Source organism: Ovis canadensis, chromosome 23 (assembly GCF_042477335.2).
Source record: "Ovis canadensis isolate MfBH-ARS-UI-01 breed Bighorn chromosome 23, ARS-UI_OviCan_v2, whole genome shotgun sequence".
NCBI lineage: Eukaryota > Metazoa > Chordata > Mammalia > Artiodactyla > Bovidae > Ovis > Ovis canadensis.
The window spans coordinates 50,635,337-50,656,138 of NC_091267.1; the positions used below are offsets into that span (position 1 = coordinate 50,635,337).

Here is a 20,802-nt window from a genome sequence, read left to right on the forward strand (position 1 = left end):
CAGTGTTGACATTCTGAAGAATACTTCAGGAGGTACATGTGACTGGAGACCTACAATTAAGAGACCTAACAGTATCCTGAGCCATAAATGGTTAGGAGGCAAACCAACGCTATTGCAGTGAGGATGGCGAACAGAGATTTAAAAGTTAACAGAATTGGTTAGGACTCTAAGCTCTCACTGGTGAGGGCCTAGGTTCCATCTCTGGTCAGGAAACTAAAAATCCTGCAAGCTATGCAGCACTGCCAAAAAAAAAAATTCAAGCAACATTATTTAGTCGTCCACTTGGATGTGAAGGTTAAGGAAGAGAGCGAGATTAAGAATGTCCAGGAGTCCAACTTTGGTATACAATATTAAAGAAAAGTTATTTATGATACTTGTTAGCAGTAGTAAGTTAGACTGTATTCAAGAGGGGCTATTACAGTGGAGTTTTGTAGTAGGTGAGAAAGACAGGGCTCATCCCAAATGCAACAGAGAAAAGTGGGAATTTATAGCCAAGGGGCAGGGTGGAGATCAGCAGCTGGAAATATCAGAGTTGGGGTATTCTGTCTAAGCACCATCCTAATAGGTTTCTTTCCAAAGGCCAGCCAAGGTGACGAGTCATCACCTGGAACATGGCAGGGGATGAGGAATCTGATCAGAGATTCAGGATGGGAGAGTCTGGTTTAAGTGACTTGGGCAGGATTCTTGCTTAAAATTGGATAACACAATAACAAACATGAAACCCTAAGGGTCAACCTAATTGAGAAGAGTTCAGAAGATCCTGAGTAGTTTGGTCAAAAAGAGATTCTTTGTCAGTGACGATATTCTATAACCTTGATGAAAAATATGAAGAAGGTTGTAGAACAGAATTTCAGGCTGGGATATGCTGTTGCAGGTCTCTGGGACATCAAAGTAGAGAATGTCCAGTAGGCAGTTGGAGTTTGGAAATAACATAGATGCAGGTAGATATTTTTAGCTTGCATGTAATTAACAGCCAGGAGATTCCCCAGGTATGAGAATGAGCAAGAGCTCTCCCAAGTGAGCAAATGAGAATAAAGCCAAAGAGAGACTACTAGGAGAACATCCAAAGTACAAGCAGAGAAAGAGAAATCTATTGAATTAGAAGGATCACCCCACCCCCACCAAGACTTAAAGAGGAAATCAGGAGTTTCCATGATCTTAGAGACCAAGGAAGAAAGTTTCAATAGGGAGTGGTTAGTAACCACAGATCTTACTCAGATTAAGTCTGAAAAGCCCATTGGCTTTAATCATAAAGATGTTCCTCCTGACATTTGCAAAAGCAACATGAACCAGAGGAGCTAGAAAGCATGTTACTGTGGAGTGTAAATGGTGAAAAGGAAGATATTATAATCCGAATAGGTTATTCTTCATGGGCTGCTACAAATCTATTGCAGATGTTTGAATCCAAGGAATGGTGAAACTGTGGCTGAAAAATGGTGTGTGGGAAAGGTTTTTGGTTTTGGTGTGTGGGTTTTTTTTGTTTTGTTTTTATGGGAGAGGGTTGTTTGGTTTTGAAGATGAGGGGGAGAGTTCAACAGGAAAAGGGTGAAGTTTAAAAAAGCAGGAACAAAAGACCTTGATGGATTTGAATGTGGTATGAAGAAATACAAAGGCATGGGATCCAGAAAAGAGCTGAAGAGGTAACTTCTGTTCATGAAGAAAATGTGTGTCCTACATCCTTAAACTAACTGGAAGGGACAAGGAAAGGTCTCGTGTTGGTTGGTTGGTTGGACGCAAGAAGTGATGGAATTCCAGTCTAGTGGCTTCTATCAATTATAGAAGGAAAAAAATCATCTGATTGATGATGTCTTTGTTTATAAGTGACTTGAGAGCTAAGAAAGAAGGGAGGGAGGAAGTCAAATATTAATAGTTCTTAGGAGTTGCAGAATTATTGGCGACTTATTTTTAATTCCTCTCCTGTTTACTGCAGTGGAATGTGTACTCATAATCAAAAGCGGAGAGAGGAAATGTCTAATTAATTGGTAAAACTGACATGGCAAGAAGCGCTACTCAGTTAAAAGTAAACACATTTGACCAACCATGAGGGCCTAGGAGAAGTTTTGATTATTAGAGTTTCAATTTTGGTCTTATTGCAAGTGAATTTAATGAAGCAGTTTGTATGCTTCAGAAGTAGCATCTTTAGATTGGAAGCAAAGTTTATAGCTTCAGTAACTGGTCTTTCAAATGTGAAAGGCAAGTGATGTAGAAAAAGTCCTTGGAGTTCATTTTGAGTTCTGGACATATGCTAGTTGAATGATCTGAGTAAACTGCATTCTTTCCAGCCTACTTTTCACTCTCTCATGAATAGGAAAGGAATGTCCCTTTTAAGGGACTTTGGATGACTGAGAAGTACTGTGTGCAAGAAAAAAAAAAAAAAGTACCATACTGCAAGTTTCTTAAATAAGTTTAGTCATTTTACTATCCTACCTTTTACCAAATAACAATTGCTTTACTAAATTTTTCCCAAATCATGTTTTGTTTTAAATTTATGTATGTGTAGAATAATCCTTTTAAAGAAAGACATCAACTACTTTGTTTCCTGTTGCAAATACTGTCCTCTTGATCTAGCTGAAAAACATTCTGTATTAATTACCGGTATCAGCACTTGTCAACAGGAAATGAAAGAAACACTTTTTTTTTTTTAGAAACACCTTTTTTCTTCCCCGTTTTGGTTTCAGCAGATCTTAAAGCTCAAACTTGAACAAGATTAAATGTTAACTTGATTACTCTTTGGAAGAATGCATTGGCTATAACCAGTTAGCAAATATTATCAAATAAAATCAGTGTGAGTAGTTCTCTTTAACATCCCAGAAAGTGAACAGACAAATGAAAGCCACATAACTAAAGTAGATAAAAATCTAAATAAAGTTAAGACTTCAAAACGGCAGGGGAAGGAGTGGGTGGGACGAATTGAGAGAGTATCATTGACAGAAATACACTGCCATGTGTAAGATAGATAGTAGGAAGCTGCTGTATAGCACAGGGAACTCAGCTGGGTGCCCTGTGATGGCCTAAAGGGATGGGATGGCGTGGGAGGGAAATGATACATGTATACATACAGCTGATTCATGTTGTACAGCAGACACTAACAACATTGTAAAGCAAATTCTGTTCCAATTAAAAAAAAAAAAAAAAGCCTATCCATTAAATGAAAGAAAAAAAACCTAGAGAGCAAAACAATTTATGTTTAAGGACTCTCACAGCTACAGAAAAATAGAAAAACAGATATTGGTATCTTTATTTTACTGAGAAGCCGAATATTTTTATTCCTAACTAATGCCCTGCTATACCATTCTGCATTTAAATATTATATACATATTTTAAAATGCCTTCTTGAAATTAACTTTTCTTGGAAAAATATTAAATTTGTATGAGATGAAAGGTAAAAATCCACAAGAACTAGAGGAAACAAAATGGTTGTTAGTTGATTGATAATACAAAAGTTTTATAACTTATTAAAAATGTTTTGATGTATAGTTATGATTTCTCAACCAAAGTTTTATTCCTCAAGTTAAGTACGATGATCACAGAAAGCAGAAGAAGTGTACGAACTCTGAAAGAAGAAGTTCAAAAGCTGGATGATCTTTACCAACAAAAAGTGAAGGTAAGAGTTTTGCCCATTTGTTGAGGTTCTCCAAAGCCATGTTGATAGACTAGGCACCTGTTCCGACATCAAGCTTAAATCTTTGAGCTATATCCTGTATCTTGTCTACAATAGTCTTGTTTTTCAAAGTTTATTGTAAGGAGTTATTTTTTTTTCTAAAGAACTTTTTTCTGGAATTCTGCTATTTTACCATAGACCATGTTTAATATTCCACTACTACTTTATATTTACATTTGTGATTCGGTATATTTCCTATATACAGGCTTGAAATTACTGCTAAATGAATGCAGTATAGGCCTGTTCGAAAGGTCACGTTTACGTTTACAGTATAAAATTTCCAAAAGACCCTTTAAAGTCTTACCACCTGTAAAGCAGTAAACAGTCCTGTGAATACAAATGATGATGCAACCTGATTTTTTGAATGCTTGACATAAATGTTTGTTTTTCATCCCCCTGGAGTATATAGAATGTGAATATTGAAAAAACATAACTGTGAGTTTATCCTGATAGGAAGCTGAGGAAGAGGACAAAAAATGTGCCAATGAGCTGGAGTCCTTGGAGAAACACAAGCACCTGCTGGAGAGCGCAGTTAACGAGGGCCTCAGTGAGGCTATGAATGAGTTAGATGCTATTCAGCGGGAGTAAGTTCATCTCGCCAAGATCTATGATGTGTATTTTCTGTTTAATTATTTAACATTTTTGTAAAACTAGACCTAGTTTATTTGCTTGGCTTTACATTACAGAGCTGGTCTGGGGAGGAGGAGGGTGAGTAGAACCAAATGAAGCAGAGCAGCTTCAGATACTTCCCCTGGATGGTACATTCTTCTCCCGTGACAGCTGTTGTCCCCTGTTACCCTTCCAGTCAGAAGAGAACTAAATAGTTATAATCCATAGGCTCTATGTTAATTTATATTCAAATACACTCAAAAAACTAAAAAAAAAAAAATACTTCAGTCTGGAACGGCAATCCTTAAAATCCCTCTCTCTCTTTCCTTACTTGTAGCCAAGGTAGGATAGAAAAGTCAGGTGAAGGTGTTGGGGGCATATAGTTTTTGTTTATAGTTTGACTCCGAATGCCTAAAAGTAGGACTCCCAATTCCCTCCTTCATCTGTATTTAGTGTCTTGTCCCTGAAAGCATTTACATTTATAATCCTTTTGGAGACTCAGGTAAACAGTACGCTCCCAAGTTTTATCTGTTAAAGCATGAAGGTTTGGTGCTGTTCGGTGCTGTTGTTTGCATGGGATCTTTGGAAATGTTTTTATTTCTGTTTGATTGCAAACTGGACCTCTGTGAATTAGACACGGAGCCAGCAGAACATAGACAACCACAGCCTGGTTTTATTGAAATACGAAAAGAAGTAAGCTAGCAAGAGCTGACACATTAGGTTTTCTCCTAGACAGTTCACACAAGAGTCTCTGTCCTACAGATACCAACTAGTCGTGCAGACCACAACTGAAGAGAGACGGAAAGTGGGAAATAACTTGCAGCGTCTTTTAGAGATGGTTGCTATACATGTCGGGTCTGTGGAGGTAAGTGTGTGAAGGTCTTTCCTACAATCTAAGAAAGCTTTTTCAAACTCTGATGTATTTCTGTTTTGCTTCTATAGAAATCAAATGATAATTTTTATTTCTCTGGAAAATATGATCTAGTTAAAATTTATCAGAAGAGTCCTACATAGCAGTGTGTATTTTGTAGTAATCTGTTTTACATAGGTTTTTAACTAATGAATGACATACCCGTATATTGGTATATGATTCATCAATGAAAGAAGCACTGATGGCGTGCTACAACATGAATGAATGTCAAAAACATGATACTCGGTGAAAGATGCAAAAGTGCACATATTTATGACTCGCTAAAATAAAAAGTCCAGAAAAGGCAGATCTGCAGAGGCTGAAAGTAGATTTATGTTGCCAGGGGCTGGGGTGGGAATAAGGGCAGATGGGCACAAAGATTGTGGTGAAGGTTGTGCAACTTTGTCACTTGATTAAGATACTCTTCTTGTTCCTTAAGGCATGTTTGTTTTCATTGAGTTATAAATACAAAAAATAGCATAGCCCTTAATAAAAAATAAGTAATCTGTCTTATTTGCATAAGCAATATACAATGATATTTTATTACATCCAACAGTATATAATGATGTGGCAGGCCATATTCTACACACCAAAAACATATTAGTACATACAAGATTTAATTAAGATGAAAGCATGTTTTAATGACATATTTTTCCTGTTACAAAGCAAGAGTCAACTGAGTCAATCTGAAGATCAAATTGGCTTTATTCAGTGATTCATGTTTTGGGCAGCATCCCATGTGGCAGATAGAAAGGCGCTCCAGAAAAGACAAGGTTTTAAAAGTCAGAGGGGGTGGGACAAAGAAGTCATAAATTTAAACAGGGTTATTCAGGCAAGGTGGCAGAGTCACCTCCCTTTGTGGGACAGAGGTTCTATTAGGCAGATGACCTCACTGGTGCTAACCAGGAAATTCCAGAAGGACCAGTTACGATGACATTGCTGGGGAAGGTTGAAACTGCAGTTAGACTGAGTATTAAGTCCCACTTAGTGATGTAGGCTTAGCTAAAGTGATTCCATTTTGAGCCTGATGTTTCTTTTTAACATTCCTTCCTGTTAATTTCATGTATGTAAACACAGAATAAAGTATTTTGGAAACATGAAATTTATCTTATCTCCACCTTTCAAGTAGCTTGAAGGTTTAACAATAAAACTATCCCTGTAACCTGCTGTGCAGAGCCCACAAACTAAAATAAATTGCTAAATCTAAAGGTCCTTAGAAATGCACTAGGAGATAAAGTTGGAGGGGAGCTCATAATATCACATTAAAAGGCTTTCATTTGTTAGACAACAGAGCATGTGATCGTCTCTCCTTTCTTCTCTCCTGAATGACATTGAACTTCTACTCACTTGCTGGCCAGTGCTCTTTTCTGCTTAGTGGTAAAAACTAAGAAAAGCACCCTGCAATACTGCGTCAGAAAACCTGGGTTCTACCCACGTCTTCCTAGTTCCACCATTCAGTGTCTCCGTAACCTTTCATGGTTCCTTGTTCAAGAGTTATTGTTCATCTGGAACACAGACCAGAAAATGATTTGAGTGGTTACATTTCTGGAGGTTGGAAGTCTAAAATGATCCCTTGGGGCTGCACTCCTTTTAGAAGTCACAAGTAGTCCTTGAGTTGTTGTCTCTTCCTCCATCTTCAAAGCCAGTAACCCAGCATCATCTGTCCTCTCTAACCTCTCTTTGTCCTTATGTCTTCCTTCTTTGACTCCCACACAGCTGATTCCTTCTCACAAAGACCCTTACAATTACGCTGGCCCCACCAGGATCGTGCAGAATAATCTCCTTTTCTCAAAATCCTTAACTTGTTCACATCTTCAAAGTTCCTTTGACCATGTTACATAGCATTCATAGGTTCTGGTGATTAGGGCATGGAAAGCTTTTAGGAGTCTTTTCACCCTATCACACCTGGGAACAAACAAAAATTCATTAACAGTAAAAGGATACATAAGTGTTGGTATATTCATTCAATAGAATATTATATAGCAGTACATGAATAAGCTATAGCTATACAAAAGAAGCACAGGAGGGACTGACCAGGTAGATGCAAGAGTATTCTGTTTATTCTTATTACAAATGTTGTGCTCTTATTTATAGATTTCACAATTAAACACTTTAAAAGAAATTGATGTTTTTACATTAACAATTGCTAATTGTTTCCATTAGAAACACCTTGACGAGCAGCTTGCTAAAAATGATAGAGAGTGTAAAGAATACGCATCTGAAGATCTCTTGGAAAACATCAGAGAGATTGGAGACAAGTACAAGAAGAAAGCTGCTCTAATTCAGACTCTTGATGAATGAAGATAAAGGGTTGATGAAGCAAGAACTTTATTAACCGTGTAAATTTTGAAGTGTCCTTTGTAGGTCTGAAAAATCTTTAGCATATCCTATATCGCTCCTTACAATGAAGTCTTATGACCACATTTTCCCAAGCCCGTGAAATATTTTTATATCTTTTCTAAATGTAGTCATTTATATCTTTTCTAAATCTATGTAGAACCTGAAATTATGGTAACTTGTTGGATTGTTATATTTAGATATGAAAGACCAGTTGTATTATGTACCTGGAGTTAATAAATTGCCTCAATGCAGTGTTTTTCCCCTGATTTCTCTGCCTAACTTGACATGATTAGAAAAATAAGTATTTTGAGTATAAGAATTTCAAAGTATAATTAAACCAGGAGTCAGCAAACTAATTGGACCAAATCTAATCACACCCATTCATTGATGATGACTGCTTTCCCCCTACAAAAGTTTAGGAATTTCCCTGGTGCTCCAGTAGTTGGGACTCTGTGCTTCCAATGCAGGGGGCACAGGTTCAATCCCTGGTTGGGGAACTAGGCTCCTATATGCCACACAGTGTAGCCAAAAAGAAAAAAAAGCAGAATTTATTGTGTGTGACAGAGCAGATGGCCTGAAAAGCCAAAAATGTGTACTGTCCACCCCTTTACAGAAAGTTTGCCGGCCATGGGGTAAACTACACAGGTTGGCACCGACCGACCTGCTGAAAACCTTTCCTAATCACTCCGGACACGTGGTCAGACCCACTCTTTATCCAGAGCTGAGAAACTAAATTTCTTTCTGGATCCATACTATCTTTACTCTGAATTTTTCAAAGCTGAAGGATGTGGAATGTGAGAATCAGAAGACATAATCTCATTCAACCCCTCTGGTTTTAGAGATGAAAATTTATTCCTAGAGAAGTTCTGATTTCCCGCAGACCATGCCTCTTGGTGGCAGAAGCCCCCCTCAGCTTCCTGAATCTGCGCTCAATCCTGACCACAGGAGCCCGGAAACATGAATGTTCTGGATGGGGAGGGGGTCACACTGGAAAGTGAGGTTTTAGGAACTTCCTTAGTGGTCCAGTGGTTAAGAATCCGATTTACAGCGCAGGACATGTGGGTTCAATCCCTGGTTGGGAATCTAAGATGCCACATACTGTGGGGCAACTAACCCAGTGCCACAGCCACTGAAGCCCAAGAGCTCTGGAGCCCGCGCTCCACAAGAGAAGACTCCACATTGCAACTAGACAAAGTGCTCACACTACAACTAAGAACCCACCCACTGCAGTGAAGTGAAGACCCAAAATAATTATTTTTTAAAGAAGCTTCTTTGATAGGTCTAAATTGTTAGGAATCTCAAACTGGCATCCACCTCCGGTTGCACTTTCTATTCTTTTTATTCCAACTCCAGTGCAAATCAGAATAAAAAGCATGATAAAATGAAACATAAGCAGTAAACAGAATGAGGCTCAGCAGATAAAGAATCTGCCTGCAATCCAGGAGACACAAGTTCAATTCCTGGGTCAGGAAGATCCCCCAGAGGAGGAAATGGCAACCCTCTCCAGTATCACTGCCTGGGAAATCCCATGAACAGAGCCTGGTGCGGCATAGTCCGTGGGGTTGTAAAGAGTTGAACACCATTTAGCAACTAAGCACACGCATATATACAGAATGGAATGTCTTTTAGGAAGGGCAGGGAGGGGCATTCAGCTTGGAGTGTCCAATCAAAGACAAGTCATCACTGGGAGATAATTAATAGGTATGGCAAGATTAATGGTTACCAATGTATTCAAGAATCTTGACTCTGACATCTAATAGAACTTTATTCAATGATGGAAATGTTATGTCTACACTAATCTGGTACCAGCCATATGAATCTACTGTGTACTCAGATGGTATATATATATATATATATGACAAAATACACACTCAGGGCTGTGCCACTCAAAACATAGTATGGAAACAGCATCAGCATCACTGGGGAGCTCGTTAAAAATGCAGACTATTGGCCCCACCCCAAACCTACTAAATGAGAATCTGCACTTTTTGCAGTGTATTGACACAGACTTACATATTAAAACTTTCCTTAAGTTCTGGCATATATATATGTGTGTGTGTGTGTATATATATATATCCTTCCATAAAATCATCCTCACAAGCTGATGAATATATCCATCACTGCTAAAATTTCCTTGTGGCTCTTTGCAGTCCTTCAGCCCCTACCTGACACCTGCCTGACACCCATCCCCAGGCAATCACTGATCTGCTTTCTGTTACTTTAGTTTGCATTTTCTATAAATAGAATCATATGGTATGTACATTTTTGTTTCTTTCATAAAGCTGTGAGGTCCATGTTGCAATAGTTCATACCATTTCATTGATGAGTAGTGTTCCATTGTATGTATATATAGAGTTTTTTTTATGCATTTACCTGTTGATGGACATTTGGATTGTTTATAGTTTGGGCTGTTTTATAAATAAAGTCATGAGGTTTCATGTACAGATGTTTGTATGGGTGTATCCTTTCATTTCCCTTAGGTAAACACATAGGAGTAGAATGGCTAGTTCATATGTGGCAGGTGCATATTTAACTTTTGTGAAACTTAGAAAAGGTTTCCTAACATGGTTCCTCCCTGCAGTGTATGAGCTGCTTATGTCCTTACAGTTGTATGGTTTTAATTTAGCCATCCTGAGGGTATGTGGTTCTATCTATTTTGATATTAATTTGCAGTTCCCTCTTGATGAAAGTAAAAGAGGAGAGTGAAAAAGTTGGCTTAAACCTCAATATTCAGAAAACGAAGATCATGGCATCTGGTCCCATCACTTCATGGAAAATAGATGGGGAAACAGTGGAAACAGTGTCAGACTTTATTTTGGGGGGCTCCAAAATCATAGCAGATGGTGATTGCAGCCATGAAATTAAAAATGCTTACTCCTTGGAAGGAAAGTTATGACCAACCTAGACAGCATGTTAAAAAGCAGAGCCATTACTTTGCCAACAAAGGTCCATCTAGTCAAAGCTATGGTTTTTCCAGTAGTCACATATGGATGTGAAAGCTGGACCATAAAGAAAGCTGAATGCCGAAAAATTGATGCTTTTGAACTGTGGTGTTGGAGAAGACTCGAGAGTCCCTTGAACTCCAAGGAGATCCAACCAATCCATCCTAAAGGAAATCAGTCCTGAATATTCATTGGAAGGACTGATGCTGAAGCTGAAGCTGAAGCCCCAGTACTTTGGCCACCTGATGCGAAGAAACTGACTCATTGGAAAAGACCCTGATGCTGGAAAACATTGAAGACAGAAGGAGAAAGGGACGACAGAGGATGAGATGGCCTGAGTTGGATGGCATCACCAACTTGATAGACGTGAGTTTGAGCAAGTTTTGGGAGTTGGTGATGGACAGGGAAGCCTGGCATGGAATCCGAGTCAGACATGACTGAGCAACTGAACTGAACTGAACTGAATGTTAGCTTTAATCACTTGGTTTGGACGGTATCTGCAAGATTACTCTTTCCCTCCAATTAAGAATTGGGGAGGAGGAACTTCCCTGGTGGTCTAGTTGTTAAGACTCTGCGCTTTGAATGCAAAGGATGTTAGTTCGATCCCTAGTCTGGAAACTGAGATCCCACATGCCATGTAGTGCAGCAAAAAGACAAAAAGAGGGGAAGGGTACTTTTTGTTGTCGCTCAGTCATGTCTGACTCTTCGCAACCCCATGGAGTGCAGCACACCAGACTTCCCTGTCCTTCACTGTCTCTTGGAATTGAGCTATATAAATATAATGTTTGTCATCAAACTTTCACTTACTAGTTTCAACATCAGTATGTCCTGAATAAATCATTACTGTGTTGCCAAAGACTGATGTTTTAATTGAGATATAGGTGGCACCTAGTTTAAAGTGTGCAACATATCGATTCTACATTTGTATGTATTGCAAAATGACCATCACAGTGAGTCTAGTTAACATCTTTCACCACAAGTAGTTACACTTTTTTGTGTGTGATGAGAACTTTTAATACCTACTCTTTTCAGTTCAGCTCAGTCGCTCAGTCGTGTCCGACTCTTTGCGAACCCAGGAATCGCAGCACGCCAGGCCTCCCTGTCCATCACCAACTCCCAGAGGTCACTCAGACTCACGTCCATCGAGTCCGTGATGCCATCCAGCCATCTCATCCTCTGTTGTCCCCTTCTCCTCCTGCCCCCAATCCCTCCCAGCATCACAGTCTTTTCCAATGAATCAACTCTTCTCATGAGGTGCCCAAAGTACTGGAGTTTCAGCTTTAGCATCATTCCTTCAAAAGTAATCCCAGGGCTGATCTCCTTCAGAATGGACTGGTTGGATCTCCTTGCAGTCCAAGGGACTCCAAGAGTCTTCTCCAACACCACAGTTCAAAAGCATCAATTCTTCGACGCTCAGCCTTCTTCACAGTCCAACTCTCACATCCATACATGACCACTAGAAAAACCATAGCCTTGACTAGACGGACCTTAGTCAGCAAAGTAATGTCTCTGCTTTTGAATATACTATCTAAGTTGGTCATAACTTTTCTTCCAAGGAGTAGGCATCTTTTAATCTCATGGCTGCAATCACCATCTGCAGTGATTTTGGAGCCCCCCAAAATAAAGTCTGACACTGTTTCCGCTGTTTCCCCATCTATTTTCCATGAAGTTATGGGACTGGATGCCATGATCTTCGTTTTCTGAATGTTGAGCTTCAAGCCAACTTTTTCACTCTCCTCTTTCACTTTCATCAAGAGGCTTTTTAGTTCCTCTTCACTTTCTGCCATGACGTTGGTGTCATCGGCATATATGAGGTTATTGAGATTTCTCCTGGCAGTCTTGATTCCAGCTTGTGTTTCTTCCAGCCCAGCATTTCTCATATGTACTCTGCATAGAAGTTAAATAAGCAGGGTGACAATATACAGCCTTGAAGTACTCCTTTTCCTATTTGGAACCAGTCTGTTGTTCCATGTCCAGTTCTACCTGTTGCTTCCTGACCTGCATACAGGTTTCTCAAGAGGCAGGTCAGGTGGTCTGGTATTCCCATCTCTTTCAGAATTTTCCACAGTTTATTGTGATCCACACAGTCAAAGGCTTTGGCATAGTGAATAAAGCAGAAATAGATGTTTTTCTGGAACTCTCTTGCTTTTTCCATGATCCAGCGGATGTTGGAAATTTGATCTCTGGTTCCTCTGCCTTTTCTAAAACCAGCTTGAGCATCTGGAAGTTCACGGTTCACGTATTGCTGAAGCCTGGCTTGGAGAATTTTGAGCATTACTTTACTAGCATGTGAGATGAGTGCAATTGTGCGGTAGTTTGAGCCTTCTTTGGCATTGCCTTTCTTTGGGATTGGAATGAAAACTGCTCTTTTCCAGTCCTGTGGCCACTGCTGAGTTTTCCAAATTTGCTGGCATATTGAGTGCAGCACTTTCACAGCATCATCTTTCAGGATTTGAAGTAGTTCAACTGGAATTCCATCACCTCCACTAGCCTTGTTCATAGTGATGATTTCTAAGGCCCACTTGACTTCACATTCCAGGATGTCTAGCTCTAGATGAGTGATCACACCATCGTTATTATCTGGGTCATGAAGATCTTTTCTGTACAGTTCTTCTGTGTATTCTTTTTTTTTTTCTTCTGTGTATTCTTGCCACCTCTTCTTAATATATTCTGCTTCTGTTAGGTCCATACCATTTCTGTCCTTTATCAAGCCCTTTGTATGAAATGTTCCCTTGGTATCTCTAATTTTCTTGAAGAGATCTCTAGTCTTTCCCATTCTGCTGTTTTCCTCTATTTCTTTGCATTGATTGCTGAAGAAGGCTTTCTTATCGCTTCTTGCTATTCTCTGGACTTCTGCATTCAGATGCTTATATCTTTCCTTTTCTCCTTTGCTTTTCGCCTCTCTTCTCTTCACAGCTATTTGTAAGGCCTCCCCAGACAGCCAGTTTGCTTTTTTGCATTTCTTTTCCATGGGGATGCTCTTGATCCCTGTCTCCTGCACAATGTCATGAACCTCACTCCATAGTTCATCAGGCACTCTATCTATCAGATCTAGGCCCTTAAATCTATTTCTCACTTCCACTGTATAATCATAAGGGATTTAATTTAGGTCATACCTCAATGGTCTAGCAGTTTTCCCTACATTCTTCAATTTGAGTCTGAATTTGGCAATAAGGAGTTCATGATCTGAGCCACAGTCAGCTCCTGGTCTTGTTTTTGTTGACTGTATAGAGCTTCTCCATCTTTGGCTGCAAAGAATATAATCAATATGATTTTGGTGTTGACCATCTGGTGATGTCCATGTGTAGAGTCTTCTCTTGTGTTGTTGGAAGAGGGTGTTTGCTATGACCAGTGCATTTTCTTGGTAAAACTCTATTAGTCTTTGCCCTGCTTCATTCCGCATTCCAAGGCCAAATTTGCCTGTTACTCCTGATGTTTCTTGACTTCCTACTTTTGCATTCCAGTCCCCTATAATGAAAAGGACATCTTCTTTGGGTATTAGTTCTAGAAGCTCTTGTAGGTCTTCATAAAACCGTTCAACTTCAGCTCCTTCAGCGTTACTAGTTGGGGCATAGACTTGAATAACTGTGATATTGAATGGTTTGCCTTGGAGATGAACAGAGATCATTCTGTCGTTTTTGAGATTGCATCCAAGTACTGCATTTTGGACTCTTTTGTTGACCATGATGGCTACTCCATTTCTTCTGAGGGATTCCTGCCCGCAGTAGTACTCTTTTAGAAACTTTTAAATATACGATATAGTTTTATAAACTGTAGAGACCATATTCTAATTAAGCAATTAAAAAATTTTCCAGTTCTGCAAATTTAAAAATGCCAAAAAGCAATGTTTAAATTTCTATTACTTCCACGTTAATTAGTTGACATCCTACTGTAAGAAAGAACTTTCCCTTCTCCTCTATTTATTTGTCAGTACGAACCCATGGATTCTTATTTTAATCAGTGAGTTGTAATCTGTAACTATCGTCATTTATTTTGATGTTTAAAATCAACAAGATGGACATTCAGAGGGAGCAGTAGCCAGATCAGTCTTGGTAGGTGGGAGTCTTTGCTTCTGCACCTACACGGAACTCTCCGATTTGACCAATGGGAGCCTCTGCAGGCTGGCTCCTTGTCCTTTTTTGAAATTTCTCCAACAACTTAGAGCATTTCCTTGTTTTCTGGCACAAGAAAATGTTCCAGGTCCGTTCTATACTTTCCTTGCCTACCCTGCAATCAGCTATTCTCTGAGGATGCCAAATGTGTTTTAGTGGACGATAGTATTTGGAAACCAAAACTAACACTGTGTGTGTTGATTGTGTACCTAAGGTGCCAATACATCTGGGTCATCTTCAAGTACAGAAGTAGAAAATGTAAGTATTCATAAACATAAAGACAGCTATATTTATATATATTTATTAAAAACCATGAGTTCACACCAATAGCTCCAGTTCCAATCCAACACCACACACGTGCTTAATTATGGGAGCCAGAACATAGGCCAGATATTCAAGAATTCATTGGCCTAAGGCCACTTTTGAAGAATATGGGATTTAACCCCCTGGAAAGGACCCCAGGGGGTGGGATGAACTCACCACTCCTAGGAGGCTGGATAAGATGATGGGTTTTTCTCAGCCAAGTGGTAATGCCTAGGTTGCTCTGACAGAGAAGATAGGAAGAAATAGAAAAGTTTTCCCTTGTGTCTCAGTGGTGAAGAACCGACCTGCCAGTGCAGGAGACATGGGTTCAATCCCTGGACTGGGAAGGTCCCCTGAAGAAGAAAATGGCAACCCACTCCAGTATTCTTGCCTGGAGAGTTCCACAGACAGAGGATCCTGGCATGCTGCAGTCCATGAGGTCATAAAGAGCCAGACATGACTTACCAACTGAACAACAACAGGAAAGTTGAAGAAAGTGAGCTCCCTGGAATAAATAATTTGAAGCCAGATGGGCCCCCAGTGTTCCACAGGAAGACCCCAAGGACACCCCATCCATGGAGTCCATGGGGACCACCCTGGTGACAGGGGTAGCTACATCACTGGGGAGTTCAGTGCTGGCTCCTCTGAAGGCTGGCATGACGGTGAGAAGGGCAGACAATGAGCTCATGAACATCCATGGGGATAATGGAGCTCCACAGTAACAAAGGCAGGAGGCTGCCCTCGGTGCAGAGAAAGTCAGAAAATCAGTCGAGGGCACTTAATTTGAACATGCCATGGAGCTGGTTAATAGAGATGGGGTGATCCTGGGGCAAAAGAGAAGGACAGAAGTTCCATGTAGGTCCAGAAGCAAAGATTCCCACTTACCAAGACTAATCTGGCTACCGCTCCTAAAGAATGTCCATCTTGTCAGCCACAGAGACCAACACTGTGCCCCTGGCACAGCACTATCGCTTGTTGTTCAGCCGCTCAGTCACGTCCGACTCCTCGTGACCCCATGGACTGTAGCGCACTAGGTCTTTTCTAGCACTATCAGCAGAGGAGACCAGCTGGCCACTAGGTGGCAAATTGACCGCACGAGGCCCTGTCTGTCCTGGAAGGGCAGCAATTCATCTTGACCAGAATAGAAACCTATTCTGAGGGACAATTTGCCTTTCCTGCCCACGTAGCCTCAACTGGCAGCCCTGTCTGGGGCTTTAGGAATGCTTGACTCACCCATGTGGAGTTCCACACACATAACATCTGATTAATGAAAGAAATAGAGGATTGAGCGCATGACCGCAAAATATACTGGTCTATTTTGGACTGGATTATCCAGGGGACTATTCTTTTTCTTTCTTTCTTTCTTTTTTGGCTGCACCAGGCTTTCAGTTGCAGCATGTGAACTCTTTACTTGTGATATGTGGGATCTAGTTCCCTGACCAGGGATCAAACTTGGGCCCCCTGCCTTGGGAGTAGGGGAGTCTTAGCCAGTGGACTATGAGGGAAGTCCCTCCAAGGGACTATTCTTCTAAACATGCAACTGAAATGCCAGCTTAGAGGAAGCAGTCTGAAGGGATAAGACCCCAACCTTTAAAATACCACATATTTATGGGAATTCTCCAGCGGTCCAGTGGTTAGGATTCTGAGATTTCACTGTGGTGACTGGGATTTGATCCCTAATTGGGGAACTAAGATCCTGCAAGCCATTTGACCTGGCCAAAAAAAAAAAAGAAAAGATGCAACATGTTTATTGAGTCAGAGAGTTCTGTGTGGAGCAGCAGGAAGGCTTCACAAGAGTGGGAATCAAGGGGTAGAAGCCAGTGTTTCTCGAGCTGCCATCCCTCCCAGTCACCAACTGGGGACTGCGCTCATCTCAAGCCCTGAACTGCAAGACTTAAGCTCCCATTTCTCAGGGACACATTCTCCTTGTAGGCTGTATGGTAGTACCAGATCTTCCCCGCGTCATCAGGGTGGGTGATGATGCCCTGCTCCATGGGGTACTCCGGGGTCTGGACACTGAGCCTTCCTTGGATCTTGCCCCCCACGTAGCTGTCCTTTTGCCCTATTCCCACCATGCAGTCTTGGTGTTGGGGCACCAGACGATGGGTGGGAACACAGCTAAGGGTATTATCTTCAGTAAAGCCAGTTTTGCACGTGTCAGAGCCACAGTCAACGACAAGCACTTCCACGTCTAGGCTGAGTGCAGGAGCCCATGAGCCGGGATGGCTGCAGCAAGCACTCCCCAGGTTCCCATGATGCTGCATTTTCATCAGCTACAGTTTCAGTTGGTGGTTTCTCTTTGTTCAAAGAATTGTTTAACATAGTTTGACATTTCCACATAAAAGGAGTTTTGTCCCCCTCATTTTTATTAATTTCTAGTTATATTGCACCGTGATCAGAGAATACTATCTCTACTATTCAGTGTTTGCACTTCACTGAGGTTTTTCTTTCTGGCCTCGTAGTTTTTGTGAACATTCACAAGCAATTGAAAGGAAAGTGCATTTTCTTTTTTAGGATGTATTATGTGCTATTAATATATCATCAATCAGATCTACCTTATCAATTATGTTATATATAATTCTATATTATACAACTGACAATTGTATTACTAAGTTTTCCATAATTTACTTATCTTTTACGTACTTGTTCTCTCACAGACTGAGAAAAAGGAAGGTGAAGTGATTTTGCCAAGTTCTTAATAGTTAGTGGTAAAATTCATCAGTAAACAGTGAAACAGAGTTGAGGCAATATGATTGCCAAACCTCAGCTCTAACTATTATACGACCTGCCTTCCGTGGACATTCATTAGATTTGTCTCTGTGTGGTGTCACTTGGGGTTTAAACCATTTAGCAGGAGACAGAGAAGTGTCCCAAGGGAACAATATAAAAGCAATAAGAAGGGCACAGGAGTTTGTGAATCAATTTAGTAAGGTAGTCGGGAAGTCAGTTTATTCTCCGAGAAGCTGAGTGATTGTACGAAATGTAACAAGACTTGCAAAAAAGGAACTGAAACTTAAGGGAATTATAGGCCAATGAAGTTGCCAAGGGCATGTGTACTTAGCAAGGGTGCAGTGTGGCAGGGCAGGGTGCATGCGGTCAAGTTGGGAATGGTAAGTGGCTAATGTCAAGCAACTGAACAAGTGGGAGACACTCTCCACCAATCATCTGCAAGGGGTGATCATAGCCCTGGAGGTACCGTGGCTAAGACTCCTCGCTTGCAATGCAGGGGGCCTGGGTTCAATTCCTAGTCAAGGAACTAGATCCCACATGCCTCAGCTTAGAGTTCTCATGCTGCAACTAACACCTGGCACAACCAAAATAAATAAGTAAAAACAAAATTTTTTTTTAAAGAATTCAAAATTTTTTTTTAAAGTAGGTGATGATAGAGGGATATTTAATCCCTTGCAGACCTTCCAACCTCCAACTGGTAGGATGATTATCAGCTCTGAAGAGATTCCACCCACTAGACAAGTGTGGGTTGAGATACAAAGAGGGAAGTTCCCCAGTGGTTTGCCCACAAAAGGGAGGTGACGGTGCCACGGTAGTGGAGGGTGGGGTAATGAACTGCTCTCCACTGGCAGGCTTTTCAGCTCCTAAGAAAGGAGAAAGATATCTGTGCTCAAGAAGCTAGTCTTCTACTGGCAGAAATGGGTCTGTCTTAGCAAAGTCTTTCAGAATTAAGTCTACAAGAAGACAGAGCAATGTCATTAGAGGGAAAAATTACTCCCTGCTTATCTTTCAACATCAGAAATAGAAAGAGCATCAATTCTTTACAAATCAGAGAATAAGGTAGCTATCCACGCTCTTAAGGGAAGGTCCTTTGCTCATGAGAGTAGAGAAGGCAAAACTCCACCGGCGTGAAGGGAGAGAAATGGAACGGATGTAAAACTCTCAATGTGTAGGGGAGGAACTTCCCTGATGGTCTAGTGACAGAGTCCACATTCCCAACGCAGGAAACCCGGGTTCGATCCCCAGGTATGACACAACTTTGGAGTAGGGGAGATGAGGTTAGGTCTCTTTGAGAGAATTGGTTTTCCAGGCACCCTGGGGGAGGCGGGGGTCAATGTTCCAGTTATTTGGATCCTGAAAGGGAATCCTGGATGCGCTGATCTACCTACACCTCCATGACTCACTTCTCGAAAGAGTGATTTGGAGAGGTAAAATAGCTGATCGTTTGAAACTATCCATTCTGAAACGAGCAAGGAAATCTTTGGAATTGAATCGGGCCAGAAATGAAGCTGGCCGTGGAGAAAGGAGTGAGGCTGAAGTGGCTTTAACACATCGAGCAGGAAACCTTAGATGGAAAGTAGTGAGCAAGGAATAAATATTGAAGGCAGCAAACCCCAAATCCCCCTTTGTGGATGCTCTCAATCTGTAGGGGAGGAACTTCCCTGGTGGTCCAGTGGCTAAGACTCGGCACTCCCAATACAGGAGGCCTGGGTTCAACCTCTGGTCAGGAAACTAGATTTCACATGCTGCAACTAAAGATCTTTAGTGGAGAGAAAGGGAACTTGAGAAGTTCCATCAAGTAAATGGGTTTCCCAGGTGGCATTAGTGGTACAGAACCTGTCTGCTAATGCAGGAGACATAAGAGACAAGAGTTTGATCCCTGGCTTGGAAAGATACCCTGTAAGAAATGGCAACTCACTCCAGTATTCTTGCCTGGAGAATCCCATGGACAGAGGATCCTAGTGGGCTGGAGTTCACAGGGTCTGAAAGAGTCAGACATGACTGAGCAATTTAGCAAGCCCATGTATTGAGTGAATAGGAAAATGTGGTTTCTAGGAGGAGAGAGAGTCAGGTGACCCCAGTTCTACAGGACAGCACTCAGTTGAAGTCACCAAAGCCAGCCAAAGCCAGGTAAAGCCCACCAACCAAAGAAAAGATCAACAAGCCACACCTATAGGCAAAGGTTGACTTTATTGAACTCACTGGTGTGCGGAAGAACTACTCATGAAATGTCTCAGTAAGACAACGGGGTGCACACTTGTGCCGGTCGATTCTGAGAAAGGATGGCTTGTTAGTCATTTTTCCAACCGCAGTATAGCCTGAAGTGTATTTGGTCAGAGACACTGTCAAACAATGTCAGCAAGACATTGTCATGTTTGCCTGACTGCGTCCTGTTCAAAACATTGTCTAACACAGTCTGACTGATAGCAGAGTGGCTTTGCACTTTCTCGGGTCCTAAGTGGGTTAGAGGTCGAAGGCTGGGAAAGGTAATTTGGCCAACTAGAAGACCATGGAAAGGCCTCAGCAGGGTTGTGGTTCCAGAAGAGCACTTGAGGAAAAATTCAGCTGAGCAGAGGAAAAATTCAACTGAGCAGAGGAAAGTGGGGAATTTAGCTTACGTGAAGGAAGGAGGCCACTCAGCATTTATTGAAACACCTGAGATGAATCTCACCTAGAACACCCAGAAGCTCTTTCCTACACTTCCATGGGGACCCTACTCCGTGAGAAGACTTAGGCTCACATGGCTAGAACAGCATTATTATGATACGCATGTACTGTATTTCCCCCTTCCTGTTGCAGTTGGCTTTGTACTAGAATATCTTGAGGAATTTGGCTTTTAGTTGCGAGTAGTTTCTCTCTAAGGCTAGCAAAGTGGAAGACAATACATTATTAGGTATAAGCTTCCCTTTGTTCTGCAAAGGCAACAGGGGTTGGAAAGGCTTAGCTTTGAAATGAGAGGTAAACACATTCTGGAAAATGGAAAGGGTTGGGAGGCTGCGAATCTGAAAGTCATAACGTTCAGGGGACTCTGTGTGCATGTGTGCATGTGAATGTGTGTGCATGCACACGTGTGTGTATACTTGTGATTCTGCTAGACTTCTTGCTTCTTTTTTGAGAAGCTTTTTTTTTTTTTTTAAGCTTTAGAACACAGAAACAGGAGGGACACACCCAACAGCTGAGGAAGCAGGAAACATC

General features: G+C 41.1%; 1 protein-coding gene across 2 annotated transcripts in view; it reads left to right on the top strand.

Annotated features, from left to right (window-relative positions):
• NDC80 (NDC80 kinetochore complex component) overlaps window positions 1-7,771 on the top strand; it is a 34,197-nt gene extending 26,426 nt beyond the window's left edge. For both annotated transcript variants that reach the window (XM_069568316.1, XM_069568317.1), the window contains 4 exons: window positions 3,512-3,604; window positions 4,115-4,245; window positions 5,033-5,135; window positions 7,344-7,771. In XM_069568316.1, coding sequence (XP_069424417.1) covers window positions 3,512-3,604; window positions 4,115-4,245; window positions 5,033-5,135; window positions 7,344-7,481 — 465 coding nt within the window. In that variant the 3' untranslated portion in view covers window positions 7,482-7,771. The remainder of the gene's footprint in view (window positions 1-3,511; window positions 3,605-4,114; window positions 4,246-5,032; window positions 5,136-7,343) is intronic.
• Window positions 7,772-20,802: the final 13,031 nt, after the last annotated feature.